Source organism: Anguilla anguilla, chromosome 12 (genome assembly GCF_013347855.1).
Source record: "Anguilla anguilla isolate fAngAng1 chromosome 12, fAngAng1.pri, whole genome shotgun sequence".
NCBI lineage: Eukaryota > Metazoa > Chordata > Actinopteri > Anguilliformes > Anguillidae > Anguilla > Anguilla anguilla.
In genome coordinates this window covers 36281863-36302854 of record NC_049212.1, presented here as the reverse complement: position 1 = coordinate 36302854, position 20992 = coordinate 36281863, and the positions used below count along the sequence as shown (strand labels likewise).

General features: G+C 44.8%; 1 protein-coding gene across 6 annotated transcripts in view; it reads left to right on the top strand.

Moving 5' to 3' along the window:
* The window catches only part of rxfp2b (relaxin family peptide receptor 2b), a 42350-nt gene that overhangs the window by 8305 nt on the left and 13053 nt on the right, over positions 1-20992 (top strand). For 5 of the 6 annotated variants that reach the window (XM_035385906.1, XM_035385904.1, XM_035385907.1 and 2 more), the window contains exons 2-11: positions 511-648; positions 3757-3834; positions 4097-4202; positions 4586-4657; positions 8389-8460; positions 9371-9442; positions 10587-10658; positions 12736-12810; positions 18198-18269; positions 20540-20611. In XM_035385906.1, the coding sequence (XP_035241797.1) occupies positions 511-648; positions 3757-3834; positions 4097-4202; positions 4586-4657; positions 8389-8460; positions 9371-9442; positions 10587-10658; positions 12736-12810; positions 18198-18269; positions 20540-20611 (829 nt within the window). Of the gene's footprint in view, positions 1-510; positions 649-3702; positions 3835-4096; positions 4203-4585; positions 4658-8388; positions 8461-9370; positions 9443-10586; positions 10659-12735; positions 12811-18197; positions 18270-20539; positions 20612-20992 lie in introns of all 6 variants that reach the window. The other variant, XM_035385910.1, reaches the window with a different exon arrangement.

Sequence of the window (20992 nt, the reverse complement as noted above, 5' to 3'; positions counted from 1 at the left end):
TCTTAAATACTTACTGATATACTGTTCCAAAAAAGATTTTAAACTCCAAACTAAAAAAGAACATTTAATGAAAATCCAGATGGATAATGCATTTAATGGCCTAAAGTTTTACAGACTGTACCATTTACATTCATATTCAGTGTTATATATATATTTTTTATTCCCTTCATTGCCTGCTGATGGAATTCTAATTTGTTAGTTCAACGGTGCAGATCAAGGCCTGTGGCTTTCATGACACAGGCTCATCTGTCTGAACCTGTTTCTCTTCCAGTTCACCAGAGAATGCACATTTAGTTTAACAAGATAAAAATGAAAGCCCCCCAAAAAATCTCAGAACCTCGTCCTTTCTAATCCTCTCTGCATTGTTGGAGATGTCCCATAAAATTACCATATTGATGAGAGCACTGAGCGTGTGCATGAGTGTGTGTGTGTGTGTGTGTGTGTTTGGCCGAGACAACGTCTCCCTGTTCCGCGAGATGAACCCCGGTCCGTCCTCTCTCCCCACTGTAGCGGCCGCGATGGTTACCCTGGAGACAGATTGCCCCCTGGGCCACTTCCCCTGTGGCAATCTGAGTGCGTGCGTGGCGCAGGAGCGGCACTGCGATGGCCAGCCCAACTGCCCAAATGGGGCCGACGAGGAGAGCTGTGGTGAGTCCCGTTTCAGACACTGATGTAGCCTGTGAGGAAGGTTGTGTGTGTGAGATTGTGTGTGTGTGTGTGTGAGAGTGTATGTGGGTCTGTGTGTGTGTGTGTGTGTGCGCGCGCGTGTGCGTGTGTGTGTGTGTGTGTGTGTGTGTGTAGGTGCGTGTGTGTGTGTGTGTGTGTGTGTGCGTGAGCGCGTGTATGTGTGTGTGTGTGAGTGTTTGTGTGTGTGTGTGAGAGTGTATGTGGGTCTGTGTGTATGTGTGTGTGTGTGCGTGTGTGTGTGTCTTCGTGTCTGCATGCTTATGTGTTTGTGTGTATGTTGGTGTCAGAATATGCACATGTGCTCATGCATATGAGTGATTGCATGTGCACTGTCCACAGTACTTCTGTATACATCCCTTCATATGAGAGTGTGTGTTCATGTGAGTGTGTGCCTGTGCACAAGTGCGCTTGTGCAGAAGGATTGCAGAATCACCAGCATAAATCAGCCTTTAATCACAGAGTAATTAATTTTTTGGCCTCTGTTAATCCCTGCTATGCTCGGAATGACAAAATGTGAATGTTGACTGCACCCTGTGATCTTCTGCTTATTTAATATACACATTAGAAATCACTTTGAGATGTGTGTACAAGTAGGCTTGGCAGGATTACATCCTTGTTTCCAATTCTTAAGGTAAAATCTAAATGTATTCATCATTCATCTTTGATGTTTATTTTAAGGAATCTTGTGTTTAATGGACTTACTTACTATATATACAGTATTATATATATAAATACAATCCAGTTCAGTTATTAGACCATTCTACCAGTCTAATTGCTTGACTTGCTACAGTTTCATGCATATAAGCTTTGGCATTTTAAAATGTGTCATGCCAATAAAGTATTTCAACATTAAATGCTTCTTATAAAATTCAGTTGTTTTGGGAAAGGGGACAGAGAAAGAGTGAGGATGTACCAGAAACGTCTTCTGATTGGTTGATTAATAAATCCTCAACACCTACAGTAATGGAGGCTCAGTCAGTCACTATATTGGAATGTATGGTGAGAGGAAGAAGAGAGAAAATCACTGAAGGCAAAGACTCATTGTTTTAGTTAGGGTAAGATCTGTGAAAGCTCCTTGTTTTAGTAAGGGTAAGATCTGTGAAAGCTCCTTGTTTTAGTAAGGGTAAGATCTGTGAAAGCTCCTTGTTTTAGTAAGGGTAAGATCTGTGAAAGCTCCTTGTTTTAGTAAGGGTAAGATCTGTGAAAGCTCCTTGTTTTAGTAAGGGTAAGATCTGTGAAAGCTCCTTGTTTTATTTAGGGTAAGATCTGTGAAAGCTCCTTGTTTTAGTAAGGGTAAGATCTGTGAAAGCTCCTTGTTTTAGTAAGGGTAAGATCTGTGAAAGCTCCTTGTTTTAGTAAGGGTAAGATCTGTGAAAGCTCCTTGTTTTAGTAAGGGTAAGATCTGTGAAAGCTCCTTGTTTTAGTAAGGGTAAGATCTGTGAAAGCTCCTTGTTTTAGTAAGGGTAAGATTGGTGAAAACATTTTTTAGTAAGGGTAAGTCCTGTGAAGACTCCTTGTTTTAGTAAGGGTAAGTTCTGTGAAAACTCCTTGTTTTAGTAAGGGTAAGATCTGTGAAGACTCCTTGTTGTAGGTTCATGGCCTATTATGTGTTTTGCTTCTTTATTTTATGGTTTTATGGTTTTACTTTTTATTTTATTTTAGCTTGAGAATTTTGCATTAAGCCTTCATTCTTTGCTGTTTACCAGTCTGTAATTTTTAAACCTTCATGCAAAGATGGTATTTGGCTGCTGGCCCACAACTTTCATTGAACAAAGAGCTAGTGAGAGAGAAAAAGACATTGTGCCTTCATATCTCAGGAGAAGGTCATTATTTACTGACATGCAGCATTTATTCAGACAGTTTTATTTTACTTGGACCAATTATATTTGGCAGATGGGAGAATATTGTTTGATAGCTATTGGGAGAGAAAATGGAAAAAGCCTGATTAAATATAGTTTTGGAAAATTGTGCTTTTTAAAACATTTTAAAACTTGGCAAGCCTGGTTTAGTTTGACCCTGAATATAGCCCGGGGGGAACATTGTCAGTCAGAAACTGGAACCTTTGACCTGTGACTTTTTGTACATAAATGGTACTGGACCCTCTTTTCACATAGGTTCCAGAAGATATTTCTTCTTTACTTGAAGTATACATTTTTATTTATATTTTTTGATCAATAACAAAAAAGAAAGTATGAATAAGTGGAATGGTGAGCGCCATACCTTGCCATACCTAAACAAGGTCTCGGGCTATTGATAGCCGGCTGAACTAGTTTCGCTGTTAAATGGATGTTAGGTAAGTAGCTAGTTAGCCATCCTTAAGCTTTCAGCGCACCATTAAATGTTAGCTACTTGTAACTAACCATTGAGCTGTAATAGTGAAACCAATTAGCTAGAAAGCAAACTAGCGAACATTTTTGGGTCATTTGAACTTATCCAACAAATATGCAGTGTGCTGTAAGCTATTAACATAATACTTGCTAGCTAGTTATCTGCACAAGATGCCCTTGAAATTGATCATACTCACCTGCTGTCGCTAGTCGTTCAAATCATCACCGACTGCACAGCACCTCCACGCACAGGCTTCAGGAATGGAGAGTCAGTGACTCGGGGAGTCAGTGACTCAGTGAGTCAGTGAGTCACCAAGTCACCCAGCCCCTCAATAAGCCCCTCACTGTTCTTGGTCGAACCTCAGGTTCCAGCAAAAACTGAAAATCAGTGGAACATTTCAGGAAAAATTTCCATACATTAAAGTTTTATTTTATTTTTTTTTTAAAGATGGAAAGCATCAGTCAGGGCTTGCTGTTTAGGGGCAATCAGCATTTAACAATGTTTAAAAAAAAAACAAATGAAAAAAAGCCTCAGAAAATGTACATTGTTCCATGTGTATTTGACAGTTCTCTGCTGTTGAAGGTAACCATGGTGATAAATCCCCGAAGGCAAAGTGTTCTTCAGACCTGAATGCTGAGGTGTTAAGTAACGAAGGTCATCTTTTTTTTTTTTTTTGCCATTGTGAAGAAGGCGGGAGTGCTTGTCCCGCTTGAATGCCAATTGCCCTGAAATTCTCTGCAGGGGACAACAGCGGATGGGCGGACCTTTTTGACCAGACTATCAAGAGGCTTGACCCGCAGTATGTCCCCAGCCACTGCTGTAAGCGAGCAACGCCCCAACGCCTACCTGCATGTGCTTCACACATTTTTTTTTTTTTGCCCTGAAAGCAATTACCTGCTGTACCTGTCACTTCACCACACAGCGGCTGCCGTTTCCAATTCACACTGAACACCGAGACCGCGTTGTCACTGACGACGTTCAGCAGGGGGGGGGGGGGGGGGGGGGGGGGGGGGGGGGGGGGCAGGGGTGGTGTTCGAGGTACCTTTTTGTTGCCGCTCTCTTGCTCTGTTCTTCTTCGCAGTTCTGCAGCAGTTCCCAGACGGCTGCGCGTGCGCCAAAACCGAGCTGCAGTGCGTCCAAATGAATCTGACCGCGGTGCCTCAGGTGTCGAGGAACGTGACTTCCCTGTAAGCACCGTTCGCTGTGGGTGACTGTACTGTTACCTCCGTACAGAGAGAGAACAATGCTCAGCCGTGATTACCATTGAAAGGCGACCAAGCAGCGAGATCTTGGATTAGATCACATTGAATTTTCACGCAAACGCAACATAATTAATGTTGTTTTGGGGCCTGTGAGTTCTGTGAGATCTAAATTCCACGACCAAGCCTTGGCGTGTTTAAAGACTCGATTCAGTTTGAGCATCTGTCTCTGTGATAAAACTTTGGTAGGTTGTGATTTGTCATGTGTCACCCAAAGGTCTTTGATTAAACAAGGAGTCCCCACACCTTGTTAATAATGGCTCACCTGCGGGACCTTTAACTGCTCCTTTGTGGTTTGCATTTTTAAACAGCTCCCTTAAGGGCAATAAAATCGAAAAGCTCCCTGAAGACGCCTTCATCAAGTACACTGATCTTCAGAGACTGTGAGTATGAAAGCTATACTGGAAGGACAGAATGCGTCTCTTTGAGTGGCTCTTGATGACTGGGTCTGAGTGACTATACCGTCTTCATTATAATTAAGGGCCCGTGGGAAAATATGAAATATTTCATAACGCTCATAAGTGAGTGCTATGAAACTGAACATTACACGTGGTGTTGCTGTACATTTTCAGTGTGCTTGCCCAACTAAATGTTTAATAATAATGTTATTAATAAATACTTATAGCTGTGTGATGATGAGGTTGTCTGTCTAGTGGCACTTTCTTTAGTTACAATACAAAGTGTTGTATTTTAGGTTAACATTACACTCATTGATTATTAATGGGCCTTGTGCCTTCTTGGTGATACTGCATTTCTGTATTCCTGAGAGTTGCACTGATGTGCTCCACTTCTGGATGTTGTTCTGTTTAAGTGTTTAAGAGCATCTGCTAAGTGACTGGAATGCAACGTGACGTAAACGCAGTCTCGTCTACCATAGGTTCGGTACGGTTATCGCCAATGGCAGAGATTCAAATTAGTTTGATTCTATTTATTCATGTCTGTGCACACGCTCAGTTTGGCTGGGCCCACACGTTCTGGTGCTGTTGTCCCAGCCGAACTGATTGGCTGATATTCCCCACCAGGCATCTGGGGATGCAGTGGGGGCAGTAAAAGCCTTGGAGCTGTAAAGCACTCAAGCGGATTTATAAGCCAAGGATATTTGGGCGTTCAGTTTTTCCTCTCCTTTCATCAGTTTCACTGTGGAAAGAAAGAATATATATGAGGGATGGATAGTTTGTGAGCTACTGCAGACTAGTGTATATATTTGTCGGGACAAGCTGTATGGAAATCATGGGTAAGGACTGGGTATCGATTAAAAGATCTGTATGTTCTTAGTATATACATTGGTTTGTGTAAATATATTATTACATGTTGTACCGTAAATGTGAGGTGTCAAATGAAAACAGCCTGAGATAGTCAGCTACTCTGGTCTGTGTGAGGTACCTGAATTTATTTTGTCTGGCAAGATAAACGTTGTCTTGTAAAAAAAAAAAAAAAAAAAAAAGAAATAAAAAATTAATGGTGTGACAACTTCTGCAGGGTGGCAAAGAGGCATTTTTGGTTGTAATCCCATAATCATGTTCCTTGATAAAACACTAGACAAGAACACATAGAGCATCATCAATATCATCCTTGTAAATTATTGTTTCCAAAATTAAATTTTATAAAATATATATATTTTACGGTAATTGGCCTTGCGTGATTAGCTAGTTGGCTGTTTGCTGTTATTCTCAGGGTCATGTGCTTAGGGGCCCAGCAGGAACCCATTAGTCTGTTTTGTAAGCAGACTTGACAAAAGCCTGTTCTTGCTATCACAGTAACTGAATGTGACGTGCCCTGCTCAAGACTGAGGGGGGGAAACAGTAATTACTAAAAAAAGGGGAGTCACTGTGAAAGAAGCGTTCCCATTTGGCAGTTAGGTCAGTCTGGCGGTCCCAAGGTCGGCGCACACAAAGAAAGGTCAGTGCGTGAGTGACTGTGGCGTTCGGTCCGCCGGAGAAGCTGATTGGTCTCGGCTCGGCCCGGCTGGCGGAGAGGGCACACGCACCTGGGTTTGCGTTAACTAATCAGCCCGGGCGCTTAAAGGTGTGTTCCTCTCCGCAGTTCGGGGCCGAGGACCGGGAGCTCACACCGAGGGTAATATTCTTCTCCTACCCTAAGCTGCGGACAGCTCAGTCCATAGTGGACACAGAAACTTTAAATCTAACACAATAGGTCTGGTGAAAGGGACATATCTGGCAAAGATGCTTCTTAGATAAATCTGTCTGCCCAATGACGGAAGCTCAGTCTTTTAAATGAAAGAAATATGTCTTTCTTTCTTTCTTTTATTTAATTTATTTGACAGGGACAATGTAAAATTTTTAACATACATTTCAGCAATAGATATTTGATGCATTGTACCAGATATAGCTAAGAGCTAATTTTCGTCTGCAGTCCCTGTCAAGTTCGGCTTCTCTGCTGACACGATCACTCAGCACATTATATCAAACTATACCACCAAAATGAATGTGTCCCCCCCCCCCCCCCCGATAATGTGCTGTTCATTCAGTACATATTGAATGAGCAGCACATTAGTGTATGGATTTGCAGTTGTCAGGGGAAATGAACGGTCGTCCATAGCCCCCGTACTGAGAATGTAAAACTGATAAACGCACATTGTCTCTCTTTTTCAGTACACAGCATATTATGTGCTGAGGGCCATAAGACTAAAAAGGAATTAGCAGCTCAGCTGAAGTACTGTACAATCTACAGTATACATGAATTATTCAGTGAATTTGCAATCAATTAGTCATCCACTTGCCAATATATTTTGAAGAAACACTCAATGCATTATGGAATTATATTTCACATTTACTGTACAATAGATGCACTACAGGCTGTACTTGCCGATGCATGTATATGAGCAATTATTATGATCCCAGTGAGAAACAAATCTGTGTTATGATGTGGGTTTATTAATTAAATTAAGATTTTTTATTTTTTATTTCAATACCGTTTACAATATATATTTTTTTATGAATCATTGAGCAGTGCAGACCATTCATTCAAATTAACCTAAAATTTGAAAATTTTCTGTTTATCCAGTGAAACATTTTTTTCAGTGTAGCTGCAGAGCGTGAGGGTGAAAGGTAAAACACCAATCAGATCTCAGATCTCGGAAGGCTTTGACCAATGAGAAGCGTGTGTTCTGGTCTGGGTGACGTGATTCGCCACTTCATTAAGTACCTCAGCACAGTACAGAACATGGCAGGCCCTCAAGTATCGTCAAGCTTGTCCCAGACTATATCCCATTAACCTTGACTCAAGCACAGGTAGTGCAGGAGTTTTCTGTGCAAAAACGCATTTCAGGCACACACGTGGTTCTGTCACAGCTGAACACACAAAGTGGATCTCGGACCGTCGTGCTGGGTGCCGAGGAGTAGAATAAAAAAAAAAAAAATCAAGAGTAGTTTCGGCCTGACAAAATAATTGCAAACGCTCTTGCGCGAAGGTCGGCCAATGACACGGGGGGGAAGTTTCTGGAAATGGCCCCGGCTACGGCACGCGCTCTCTCTCTCTCTCTCGTGACGGCAGGAGTGTCGCCGCCGGCAACCGTCGCCAGGCGTGGACCGTTGCCGCGCCGCGACCCTGCCAGGGAGGCCGAGCGCTGATTTGTTCGGTTTATTAAGGTGACTAAAAGTGGACGGCCCAGCGTCTCCGCTCTCGCCAGACCCCCCGCTCCACCTGCGGCGATCCAGAAGGTGGGGGTCTGTTCGCCTTCGCCCCGGTCCTGTTACAGCCTGGCAGAGCCATCTGTTTCGTGGGTTTTTTTTTTTTTTTCGTTTTTTTTTTTTTTTCCGGGGACCTCCGTGTCCAATTCCCCCCCCCCCCCGAACGGACATTTAAGCGGGGCTGCCGTTTCCAAACGCTCACCCAATTATTCTGAGGTCAGTGTGTTTACTCAGGCTGGGCGAGGCCTGAGCCCTCGATTTGTTCGCTCGGAAACTTTCCACCTCAGACGCGGCCTGAGCAGCGCAGACCGCGCGTAACGTTTTGGAAACATGTCCCAGGACGGTATGCACGGTGCGTGTTTGGGCCTGTACCCTCCTGTTCGCGGAGCTCCTTCCTTCGTGAGTTTTTTTACGAGCGTGATATCTCATCCGATCGAGTGTCTGGTGCTGTGCTCCCTTGACAGGTTTCTCCAGAACAACTGCATTCGGACCCTGTCCAGTCGTGCCTTCAGGGGACTGTACAAGCTGCAGAAACTGTGAGTGCATTCCCCCCCCCCCCCCCCCCCCCCCCCCCCCCCCCCCCCCCCCCCCCCCCCCCCACGCTGTCCACGCCCCTCGAAATCGAGCTTCTCGCTATGCCATGATGCAGACTGCAGGAAGACATTTCGGAGCCTTCCCTGTCCATGGGAGAACACAGGCCTCAGTCTTCAGCACTGTGTTCAATATTGACAAAATGTGACTTCACAGAACTCCAGGGGAAGTGGTGATTAGCATGGTTATTAAAACATGACTTTTTTTGTTTTACCAGACAAGGAGGGAAAAAAAAACTCCTGCATGCATTAATCTTTAAGGAAAGTGTTTGTCTGTAGATATCCACAAGCCCATAGACATTGGGAAGGATTATCTGTTCAATTTCCTCAAGAAAGCTGTTGATTGCCTTCCCTATTATCAGGGAAGCTGCAAAGGGAGAAATCTTGTTGTGTCTGTGATAAATTCCTTGTAAGCTGCAGTTCGCGTGTTTTGTCGTCGTTTCAGCGTGATGAACTTAAAGATTAAGACTCCTCTGTAGCCTCTATTCTCTCCACATGTTTTCTGTGTCTGTAGAGCAGGGGTGCCTAATCCTGTCCCTGGAGATCTACCGTCCTGTAGGTTTCCACTCCGACCCGAACAAAGCACACTTCATTCAACAGCCAGAGATCTCCTTGAGCTACTAAATAGTAGAATCAGGTTTGCCAAATTAGAGTGAAAATGAAACTCCTACAGGATGGTAGAGCTCCAGGAACTGGATTGGGTACCTCAACTGTAGAGAATGTTTTTTTTTTTTTTTTTTTGTGATGTCATAACGGGAGTGACAATCAGCATTCCATTTGACATATTTTTTTTGTGGTGATTCATTATCTTTGATTGATTTAAATGCAAATTCTGTCTCTGTGTCTCTCACTGCAGGGTACTCAGCCAGAACTGCATCACGTTGTTAAGTTCCGATATGTTCAGAGATCTCCACAGATTGGACTGGCTGTGAGTACAAACTCTGCTCCACATGTAGTTGGCATAATAATAAATCTGCTTTGTTTTTTTCGACCTCTGAAATTGGCAGCAAGGGACTGACCATTGGAAAAACCACAAACAAGGGAGTGGAACACTGATTATCATGCCATTATATTGGTTGTTTGTGAATACGTAAATAGAGTGGCAGTGCTTTTAGCTGGTGTTATTGGATGTTACGGGTTAGTGATAGGTCATAAGCTGTTCTCTGGTAGGTCTCGATTTATTGCGTTGTACTCCTTCATTATGGTGATGTTACTGTCTGTAATTCACGCATCGTAATTTAGTTTTACTGTACCGTTTTATTTCCCGGCGTGTGATTTACGACTCAGGACAACGCAGCGTGGAGCGATCGCGCTTTTGCCAGGATGTGGTTTAAACACGTCTTAGCTGCTTCGAAAAAAAACAAATTACAGCCCGTGTGACTGGAACAGCTGTGCGGCCATCTACAGCAGCATCGCTGCCTCTGCAAATAGCATCTGGCGTTGGGACATGATGCATGAATCTGAGGGAATAATATTTTAGTGTGGTTAGAAGAGAACTGCGTTACTCCCCACCGCTGCCTTGCAGGCCCAGGAGCTGTGTGTGTGGATCTGTGCTAATTAAAAGCACATTATCCAATTGCTGGTGTGACTAATAGGAACTGAAGGCAGGGAAGGGAGCAGAGAACAGGTGTTTGCCGCAGGCAGGCAGGGAAATTGTTTTCCGAGTTTCCGGTAAAATGGAGAGAGTCGCGCCCTGAAGCACCTGTTACCTGTGCAGTACACCTGTGCAGCCTGAGGGATGGTCATTCACTGTCATTATGTGCCTCGTTTGAGGGTTGGTCATTCACAGTAATTATGTTCCTCGTTTGAAAGCTGATCATTCACAGTCATCATGTGCCTCATGTAAGGGTTGGTCATTCACAGTAATTATGTGCCTCGTTTGAGGGTTGATCATTCACAGTAATTATGTGCCTCGTTTTAGGGATTCTCATTCACAGTCGTCATGTGCCTCGTTTGAGGAATGGTCATTCACAGTCATTATGTGCCTCGTTTGAGGGATGATCATTCACAGTTTGTCATGTGCCTTGTTTGAGGGATGCTGACAGCTTCTTGGGTATCATGTTCCCACTCAGAATCCTGGATGATAACCCACTGAAGAGCGTCTCTAAGGACACATTCACCGGTCTCAAGAGTTTGTTCTTCCTGTGAGTATTCCTCGGCTACGGTGCGCTTCATTCAAAGCACTAAAGCTTAAATTCCTCATTATTCAGATGTGGCCTTGTGTTCAGCGGCTGTGCAGCGTCATCGACTGCATAATAATGAAATCTGGGTTGTAAATGAACGCGTTTAAAAATGCCTGAGTTTCGCATTGCAGGTTGCGCAGGAAGCACTGGCTTGGCACAATTCATCTATTTGACTGAAAAGGAAATGTGTTTTTCACTCACCAACCCAAATCTTTTTTTTTTTTATTAAAAAAAAAAAAGCAATACAGTAAACAGAAAGAAAAGTGAAAGCAAATGAAAGTGCTGAAATATGTCCTTCCGTCTTCATCCTGATCCTTCCATTCCCCGCATTGTCATTTTTCATATTTCTGGGTGTATTTCATTTTTTCACACATTCCGTTCTTGCTCATTTACGAGCCTCTTTCTTTCCCTTTCCCGCTCTCTCTCTCTAATGTTTTTTTTTTTTTGTGATGCCTTGGTTTTCCTCCATCCATTTTCCTGCTTGTTGTTCGGTGGCTCACCGTAACGACCTTTGTGAACGAGCGCCCGTCTCCATTTTAGCACGACTCGACACAGAATCACGCAGAGAGAGAGCCACCCCGCCGTGGTTTTTGCTATCTGAATGCGGGACTGCCCAGCCTTGCTCCTGGAGATCTGCTGGCTGGTAGGTGTGGTTTTTCACTCCAACCCGAACAAAGCACACCTCATTCAACAGCTGGAGATCTCGTTGAGCTGCTAATTAGTGGAATCAGACGTGCCAAATTATGGTTGGAGTGAAAACCCACAGGACTGTGGATCTCATGGAACAGGGTTCGGCAGTCCTGTGGAAAAGCCTGGACAGACTGACACTATGGGCACTGTTGGAACTGTTTTTCAGACAGTTCCACCAAACGTAAGAATGAGCATTTTGAGATTTTGTGGGCTTATAAACACCCCCGCCTCACTGTTGTCATTTTCTGACCTGGTTACATTTAAAAGTAAATTAAGGTAAAGTAAAGAAAGGTTGGTCATTTTTTATCTTGTGCAAACAAGGCCACAGCTATGCACAAAAGTTGCGTAGTCATCATTTCATAAGTTCTTCTTTGTCCTGTTTTGGAACAATCCTCCAGTCAAAGTATTACTTTTATTGAGCATGTATTTTTTTAAACAATGTTGTTTATGGTTAACTTCGTGGCTAGGCAGGAAGAGTACATCACAGTATATATTGTGCTTTGGGACAAAGGTGCACTGAGGTTTCATAGTGTCTCACAGCCCTGGATTCAGTTCATATTCGCCCTTAAATTTTAAATTTTTCCCTGGTTTTTTTGCCTAGTAAATTTTGGGGCACACTGAACTCCTCAAACTGTGTTTTATGAAGCAGAACATTTTTTTAATCAAAAAAACATTTTCAACATTCAACATATCAAATCAGTGTTCTAGAACTCCATTGGTTTCCTTTACCAGTAGTGATTGTTACATCAGCATTAGAATGTTCGGTTAAGAACATTCTAATCACATATTTGTGATTACACCTTAAAGAGTCGTAATGCAGGCCCTGAACGATGTTCTGTCACCCTGCAGAATGGGACACTGGGCCTTGTCGTCCTTGAGGTGCAGTATGGTTGTGGTGTTCTGGTGTGTAACAGGGTGGCAGTGTAGTGTAATGGGCAAGGAACTGGTCTTGTAACCTGAAGGTCGGCAGGTTGGATTCCCGGGTAGGACACTGCCATTGTGCCCTTGTATGATGGGTGCTATGCAGAATGTTGTGTAAGTCACTCTTGATTAATGTGTCTGCTAAATGCCTGTAATGTAATGCAAGAGCGTGAGCAGTTGATTCTGATGCTGGTGCTGATGCTGATGATGATGATGCTGATGATGATGATGATGCTGATGCTGATGATGATGATGATGATGATGCTGATGATGATGATGATGCTGATGATGATGATGATGATGATGATGCTGATGATGATGATGATGATGATGATGATGATGCTGATGATGATGATGATGATGATGATTCTGATGATGATGATGATGATGATGATGATTCTGATGCTGACGGGGTGTGTCTGTGCAGGTCCATGGTCAGCAGCTCCCTACAGAAGCTTCCCCAGGAGAGCCTCTGCTACCACATGCCCTCGCTCAGCTGGGTGTAAGTCACGCATCACCGCCAACCCTGTCTAGTGCTGAAACGTGTTATTAATGGCATTAATATGGATGATAATAATGGCACAATATGATGATGATGATGATGATGATGATGATTGTGGTTATGATTGTCATTATTCTTGCTGCTGTTGTTGTTTTGTGATGTACCATATATTTAATAGTATGCTAAATATGAGAAGCGTTATAAGCGTTATACATAATGGAAGTATGCTTCACAAAAGCCATGTATGGCAATATTCAGAACATAATCTTATCAGGTTTTTCCCCCCGCCTTATTTACAAATGCCTTTCAAGCTGCGCTCAACTCCGTCTCAATTATCGTTGTTCTGAGCGATCGCCGTGCACGCTCGCCAGCGTATCCACGTCCACGTTGTCTTGGCATAAATATTGGCGGTTAACGAAACCGCTTCTGGTCTGCATTTCATTTTGGTCGGTTTTTGTGCAAACATTTTTTTTTGCATTAGCAACTATTATTATTTTTAGGGTCGTTGCGTACGAGGAGACTTGACTCATCTGAATACCCACCGGAGAAGCAATTGTGGTTTTCACATGGAAACTTGGAGGCATGGTATCAGTGTGCACAGCGTCTCCGTGCTAAATCAATTTCGCCGTGTCTGATTTCATCTGATACTAATCGGTTCTTTGCAAAAACCAGAAACAGCTGACACCAGAGAACCCAACAATACAGGCTGTGGTGTAAGCACAGAAGAAGAGAACTGATTTTACAGCCTCGGGCGTTGTACTCTGGGGGCACGTTACTGGCGAACACTTCCTGCCAATCAAATCCCTTTCAGTTTAGGGCCTGACGAGCGAAATGAGTTCATTTCGTGCTCCGTGCAGATGGGCTGAAATGCAGTGGGGGGGTTTTTTTCCGTAACCGGCGGGTAGGCGTGATGCATTGATTCTGTCCCATCAGTCATCCCGCGTCTCTGTTCCCCGGCCATCCCCTCATTCAGCCCCCCGGAACAGATACTCAATTTGGCTCTTCACTGGCGCCTGGCTTTTATCCTTTTAAGCATCCTTTTCTCCTCCTGTTCCTTTCATTCCCCCGCCAGTTCTCATTCGTTATTCTCCCTCTGCCACCCCTCCACCCCTCCCTCCCTCCTTCCACCTCTCTGTCTCCTGCTCTGTTGGGCTCAGGAGCAGACCCCCCCCCCCTGCCCCCCATTCTGTGGGAGGGTATGAAAGTGGGGACACCTCCAGGTGGGCCCATCTGGGCACAGTGGGTACAGCGACCTTCGCCTTGGCTTTAGCCAGAACCCTCTGCTTGCTGGGAGGGAGGGGGGCGGGGTTTAGTATGCAGATGAGCCTCATTGGTAGATTGACAGTGTGAATGCTTGACGCGTTCCAGTGCGGTTTTATCCCTGAAACTTTGTGCCACGGAATAGAGCATCACCACTCGACTCACTAATTCCATCACGCTAATTACTTTACCTCCTTTGTTCAGTAAGCAAGCTCGTTAGTGAAATCAGGTGGCTCAGTGCGTGGTTTGGAGCAGATGCCTGCAGCAAACTGCGGCCAGCCAGCAGGACCTGGAGTTGAGTAGGTCAGGTGTAGACGATGCAGCCAGGTGATTGGGCTCTGTTAAATGAAAGCTTTACGGAACTTCTTACGGTCTTGGTTCCCATGGATACTCCAAGTCACGCCAACGGTGGTCCTGTCCCGTCACATAGGAAATAGATTCGCCTTCGCCATCGTCCCCCTGACGAACACATTATGTTCAGGAAGATTTATATTTAACCACCGCGGGCACGCTCTCGGAAATTGACAGGCGGGTGGATGGATGTTGACACTCAGCGCATGGCGGCCCTGTTAAGCAGGGGACTGGCAGCTGTTAGCTTTCAGCACAGCAGAGGCGCGCAGATGCAGCTGCACACCTGTAGCATGGTTAGTGCTGTACGGACCCGCCTGCACGTCAGGGTCCTGGGTCAGGATTCCTAATTGGCTGTGATCTGCTGCCCCACCCCCCTTCAACCTGGGACAGGGCGGTTGTTACTCCCTTGATGGCCCAGAATTGAGTGGCCTCTGTCCTCCATCTTACATAAGCACTCTGGCCCTCATTACACACACACACACACACACATGCACACACACACAGGCATGTGCCAGAGCTTCTGTCAGGTCCAGGCAAAAGGATAAATCCCTGATAAATGACCCATCATCTCATTGTTTCAGCATGATTTGTCAAACCTCCCGTGTTTTCCGGAAATGTAATAAAGTGTCTCCGTGTGGCTTTGCGTAAGTATATACTTGCAGCCATTAATCACGTCCCCTTTATGTGGGAAGACGCGCCGTAATCGGCCTACGGTGCGTTTTGACACGTGGAGTTGTGTGGGTTCATCGCGTGGGTTAAAAATCTATCTCGCCTCAAGCGAGGGCTGAATGGAGGCACAATAATGGCGGGGTTGGCGGTCGATCCCAGCGGTGGCCTCAGCCCCCGTGGAAGACGCGCTGCTGTGCTGTTTTCAAAGGAGCCGATGTAGGCCGAGCGTCACGTTCGGCGCTATTGCTTCTCCCTGTCGTCCTGACCGGCTCGAACCGGTTTCAAATCGATGGACCCATGAGCCAGAAATAACTGTTTTTTTTTCTTGAATGTCAAGGAGGCATAGGGTTTTATTTATACATTTATTTATTTTTGGCTTTTGACAGAAGTGCATTCCTGTGGTTAATTAATTGCGCCAGACCTGGCTAGCGAAATCCCCAGACCAACGAGTTAAGATGAAACATTGCTAAAGCGCTACTACACGTTAGCTGTGCTGACCAAGAGCCAAAGTAGACATTCTGAATGCATGCAGACTGCACTCGTAGTGAGCCCCAAGAAGAGAAACATAAAACCATGTTTAAAAACTTGTGGGGATGGGATGAGAAGCAACCTGCATTTCTGCAAGGGTTAGTCTTTAGTCTCTGTCGGACCAGCTTTGGGAAGTGTGTTCCACCACTGCAGAGCCAGTACAGGCAGACATTGTGTACTGGGAGTAGTGACCTGGCAAAGAGCCAGCCATCTTGAGCTTGTGGAATAAAGACATCTTCGCAGGGTGTAGAGTTTGTAGTTTGATTGGAGGTGTGGGAGGGATTTTCCATTCACTGCCCTGTAAGGTGTTGTCTTTGTGACCTCTCTAATGGGAGTTTTAAATTTTGCTCTTCCTGACCGTACGTATGTGTTTTGTCCAGAAGAAATATAATTGCAAACTGCATCTGCCTGGAAGGAACAACCTCCTCAGTGTTTTTAGAGTTGGCATTTTTTCATGCTGCATATTGTACCAAATGGTTGTAAGAGTTATGTTGGATATCTAGTGTTTAGGTTGTGGCCTTAGAGAAACAATGTAATTGGATAAGGGCAAACTTGTTCAAGGTCCATACAATATTACATTGTTTCTATGTAAGAATGCTGCCTGTTCTCCCCCCCACAAACATCAAAGGAAAGATCCTTGGGCCAATTGAAAGTCACGCTAATACCCTAATCTAGTCATACGATCTATGGGCCCCACCTCCTACAGAGTTCTTTTCTGAAGAAACACCAGAACACAACGCTATTTATGGGATGTCAGGGCCCTGTGTGGCCACAGATTGCCATATGGGTCATTTGTTCACCCAGCTTTTTCCCATTTTAAGTCTGAATGCCAGTCCGTGACATTCGATTGAAATCTTCAACTGAATTTCCTAATGTGTATGTAGAACTGGTTGTGGAGGTCTGCCAGTTGGAATTTACAACCATCTCTTGTTAAAAGCTGGAGTAAATTTTCATCTTGTAGAGGTATTCAATAGCTGAGCTGAATTGTCTCCTTACATAATGTTTCATCTAATTAGAAGGAACCATGAATCTTTTAATAAAAATAATGTCATGATGCTTAACCCTGCTTTCAATGACAGAAGGTCACATTAATTAATAAGTAAATTGTCAGCTTTTAGATAGGCCAGGCCTTGTCATAAATTAACCTGACCGTTTTTTCCCCTGGGCATCACTCAACAAGAGCAAGCATCGTCTAGCCCCAGTGCTGCTGGGTATGGTATTTAAGATGGGCGCAGGAAAAAGTTGTGTTGTGTTGCAATCAGTTTCAGAGCCTTGGAAAATAAGGGTTTTCCTCTTATGATTTTGGTAGTGGTATGTTGGTTGTGTGTTCACTACGTCTGAGTTTTTCTAGCTTGTTTCATTTTGTTTCTGTGGCCTGGAAGAGGGTAATACTCTGGCAAGGACTGGCTTATTGGTCTCTCTCTTTTTAGATCTCTGAATAAACAGAGATTTCTCCCCCATTTGTTGTCCTTGTTTCATGTAGCACCATATGTTTTTTGTATCCCATACGTTTGTTTTGTCCCTCTCCCTCATCCTGCTTGTGCTGTTAGCCACTGGCCTATCAGGTTGTGTCCCTCTACCTCATCCTGCTTGTACTGTTAGCCACTGGCCTATCAGGTTGTGTCCCTCTCCCTCATCCTGCTTGTGCTGTTAGCCACCGGCCTGTTGGGTTGTGTCCCTCTCCCTCATCCTGCTTGTGCTGTTAGCCACTGGCCTATTGGGTTGTGCCTGCCGCTGCCACGGCATAAAAGCGTAACATTGTGTGGAAAAACGTATGTGATCCGAGAAAATCCTCCTCCCGTCTTCGACTAGAATTGCATCGCCTCCATCAATCCGAACGACGAAGGTCATCGATTGCGAGGACGTTTGTTTGTGTGTTTGCCCGTTCCTACCCTACAGACGGAGTGTAGCACAGTGGGTAAGGAACTGGGCTTGTAACCGAAAGGTCGCAGGTTCGATTCCCGGGTAAGGACACTGCCGTTGTACCCTTGAGCAAGGTACTTAATCGGAATTACTTCAGTATATATCCAGCTGTATAAATGGATACAATGTAAAATGCTATGTAAAAAGTTGTGTAAGTCGCTCTGGATAAGAGCGTCTGCTAAATGCCTGTAATGTAATGTAATGTACCCTGCTTGTCCAACACTGAATCTCACTGCTCGCTCTCGCTACCCTCTCTCCCACCAAACAGCTACTTAACTGCCATAACTGAGGGGATCTGAGCCCACCTGGAGAGTGGAGTCAGATCTTCTTGCCTCATAAACATAATTGGGTGGGGGTAAGACATTTTATGATCCAAGAGAATTTAATTCCACTCTCCAGCTACAGTAGATTCAGGTGGACCTCATCACAGGTAGCTGTCCATTAAGTGGTTAATGGGTCAGCTGACAAAACAGGGGAGTTCATGGGTAAATTGCCAGGTAGTAATAAACAGATGCATAACTACTGAAACGCTGGCAGATGAATCCGTGGCCTGCTGCACGTTTCGGGGGGGAGAGGCCACGCTCCGACGTCCCCCCGTTTCTGGTCACGGCTCTTAATCACTTCCTCTGGTGTCCTCCACCATGTTCTCTTCTCAGGGACTTCGATCGAAACCAGATCCGGAGCCTGAACTTCTCCACGCTGACGACGTGCGACAACCTCACGGTGCTGTGAGTATGACGCTACGCCTGGGGAACTAAACACTCAGGTGCTTTTTCACGCTGAGGCCGGCTAACGGGGGTCCGGAGATAATCCAGTTGTGACTGGATTCGGTAAGTGATCTTTGTTTAGGTTTTACGGTGAGGCACATACGGACTTCTGGTGCTGATGAAGGAAAAAGAGATAAGGGTGGTTCTTAGTAAGCATTTGATCAGGTCTTTCTTTATGCCAAACTTGTTTGAAATCCCCCGGATAGTCCCCGGAGGCAGCCTGGCCTAGGAACAGATCTGTTTAATACTTTAATACGCTTTTCCCCCCTGTTTTTCATGCTTGAGCTGCATTCCAGACCAAAAGTGGGATCAGAATGAAGTTTGAAGGCAATGCTAGAATCGCAGAGTCAGGGAATTTAAAAGCCATCTGGACGGGGAGCCATCTTGAGATCTCCTCTGGTGGCTTAGATTTCTCATCATGAATATTCATTCATAAACCTGTACCCCCCCCCCCTTCCCCTCCCCCCCTCCCCGCCTCCTTGATGTGAATTGTCGAGGAGGATAACCCACACAGCATGCCTATGTGGCAGGTTTTCTGTGTGACAACCTCAAACAGAACTGCGATATCCCCCCTGAGCTTCGCTTGCTTATTAACCCCATGCACACATGGATAAAAGGCCCATAAAAGAATTCTGCGTCCATTAGAGAGGAATGTCAAACAAAGGCGCCCGTCTCATCAACGACGGCGTCTCAGTTTGCTTTGAGACCACTCCTTTCCTCAGAGGGGGGTTGTGATCCGTGAACTTTTAACTTCCATGGGTGTCCTGACACGTAGGAAATTTTTCAGCATCTGCAGGCCTTTGGAGCTTTCCGCTGAAGGAAAATAATACTTGTACATGTGAGGATTTTTTACATAGCATTGGGCAAGGGTTCATACGCGGGTTAAAAACAGAGGTAATGTGAAAACAGTAGTCCAGGAAGTCTTCGCTGGCCACACTCTGTTTACACTAAACGTGCTCTGGAATAACCCAGTCAAATATTTACATATGAAACATTTTGGAGGTGATTCAGTATATACCAGAGGTTGCTGTTTTGACTGATAGTGTTGTTTGATACATTCATGACCAGCCATATTTACCATGTTTTTCTCCAGTTGCATGTTCAGCTGGCCCTTTTTTCATTTCTGGAAGGATTCTGAGAAATTCTGAGCAGGAAAATACAAGGGTTTTTAAAAAAAATAAAAACAACCTGCCGAGCCAGGACAAATTAGACTCTAGAAAAACAGGAGAGACATCTTTATTCCAGACAAACAGACACACACACACACACAGTCACACAAGCATGAACACACTGAGACATACACACACACAGCGTACGCACACACTCACACAAGCATGCACACACTGAGACATACACACACACACACACACAACATAAACACACAGTCACACAAGCATGAACACACTGAGACATACACACACACACACACACACACACACACACAACGTACGCACACACTCACACAAGCATGCACACACTGAGACATACACACACACACACACACACACACACACTACATACACACACAGTCACACAAGCATGAACACACTGAGACATACATACACAAACACACACGCACACGCGCACACACACAACGTACGCACACACTCACACAAGCATGCACACACTGAGACATACATACACACACACACACACACAGATATGAGGTAAAGGCACATATAGAAAGTGTGGAGTGCTGTAAGCTGTTCCTTCTCGTCCTGCTTTTTTTTTTAAAGGGGAGCGGGCAGTGTGCTTTGCCCTTTGTGGTGCTCAGTTTGATCAGACGGGGAAAGTAGAGACAGAGTTACAGACAGAGAGATTGGATCACAGGACAGATATACAGTCACACAGGAGATTCCCTACAGCCTGTACCGCATGTTTAGCACAAGCCTTTTTGCGAGATTGTTCGTAGCGGTGTTTGTGACAAGTACCTTCAGTTAGCGGCCTTATTAACGCCTTTCTTTCCACTGACTCCACCACTGTGGGGAAAAAGTTCCTGTTTTTTTTTCCAGGTTGATTTTAATTATTTCCAATTCTCGTCCGAGTCTGCTCCTCTCTGCGGGTCGTTCCCTGAGGATGTGGGCAAACGTAATTTATGAAGCCTTTGATTGAAATGGACAGATTCAGTGTTGTGAGATACAAGTTGTAAAACATGAACTGCTTCTGCGATTACATTCCCCCCCCCCCCCCCCCGAATGTAATAACGCTACTTTCATCACTGTTCTTTTCAGATCACTGCGTGCCAATCGAATTACATCACTTCCAGAAAATGCATTTCAGTCCCTAAGGATTCTGCAGGAACTGTAAGTGATGGTCACAGTATTAGTGGATTGAAGAGAGCAAGTAAAAAATAAAAAAAAATCATCAGTGGTGTCACATTTGACAAGATGTAATATTGAGCCATGTATTGTATGAAATGAACATAAACACCTTTTTTTTGGATGGCGGATAAATTTTATTCCCATGTAGTAACTGGCCGTTGTTTATATATGTCACGGCGTATTAAGAGGCCAAAGTAAGGCCCTCACTGTTAACATGAGAGAGCACAGACCTGCCTTTGGGGGTCACGTCGTACTGTGGCTGCGTGCTGTGTGGCCAGCTTGCTCTTTCGGTACAGGGCGGCAGCGTGGCACAGTGGGTAAGGAACTGGGCTTGTAACCGAAAGGTCGCAGGTTCGATTCCCG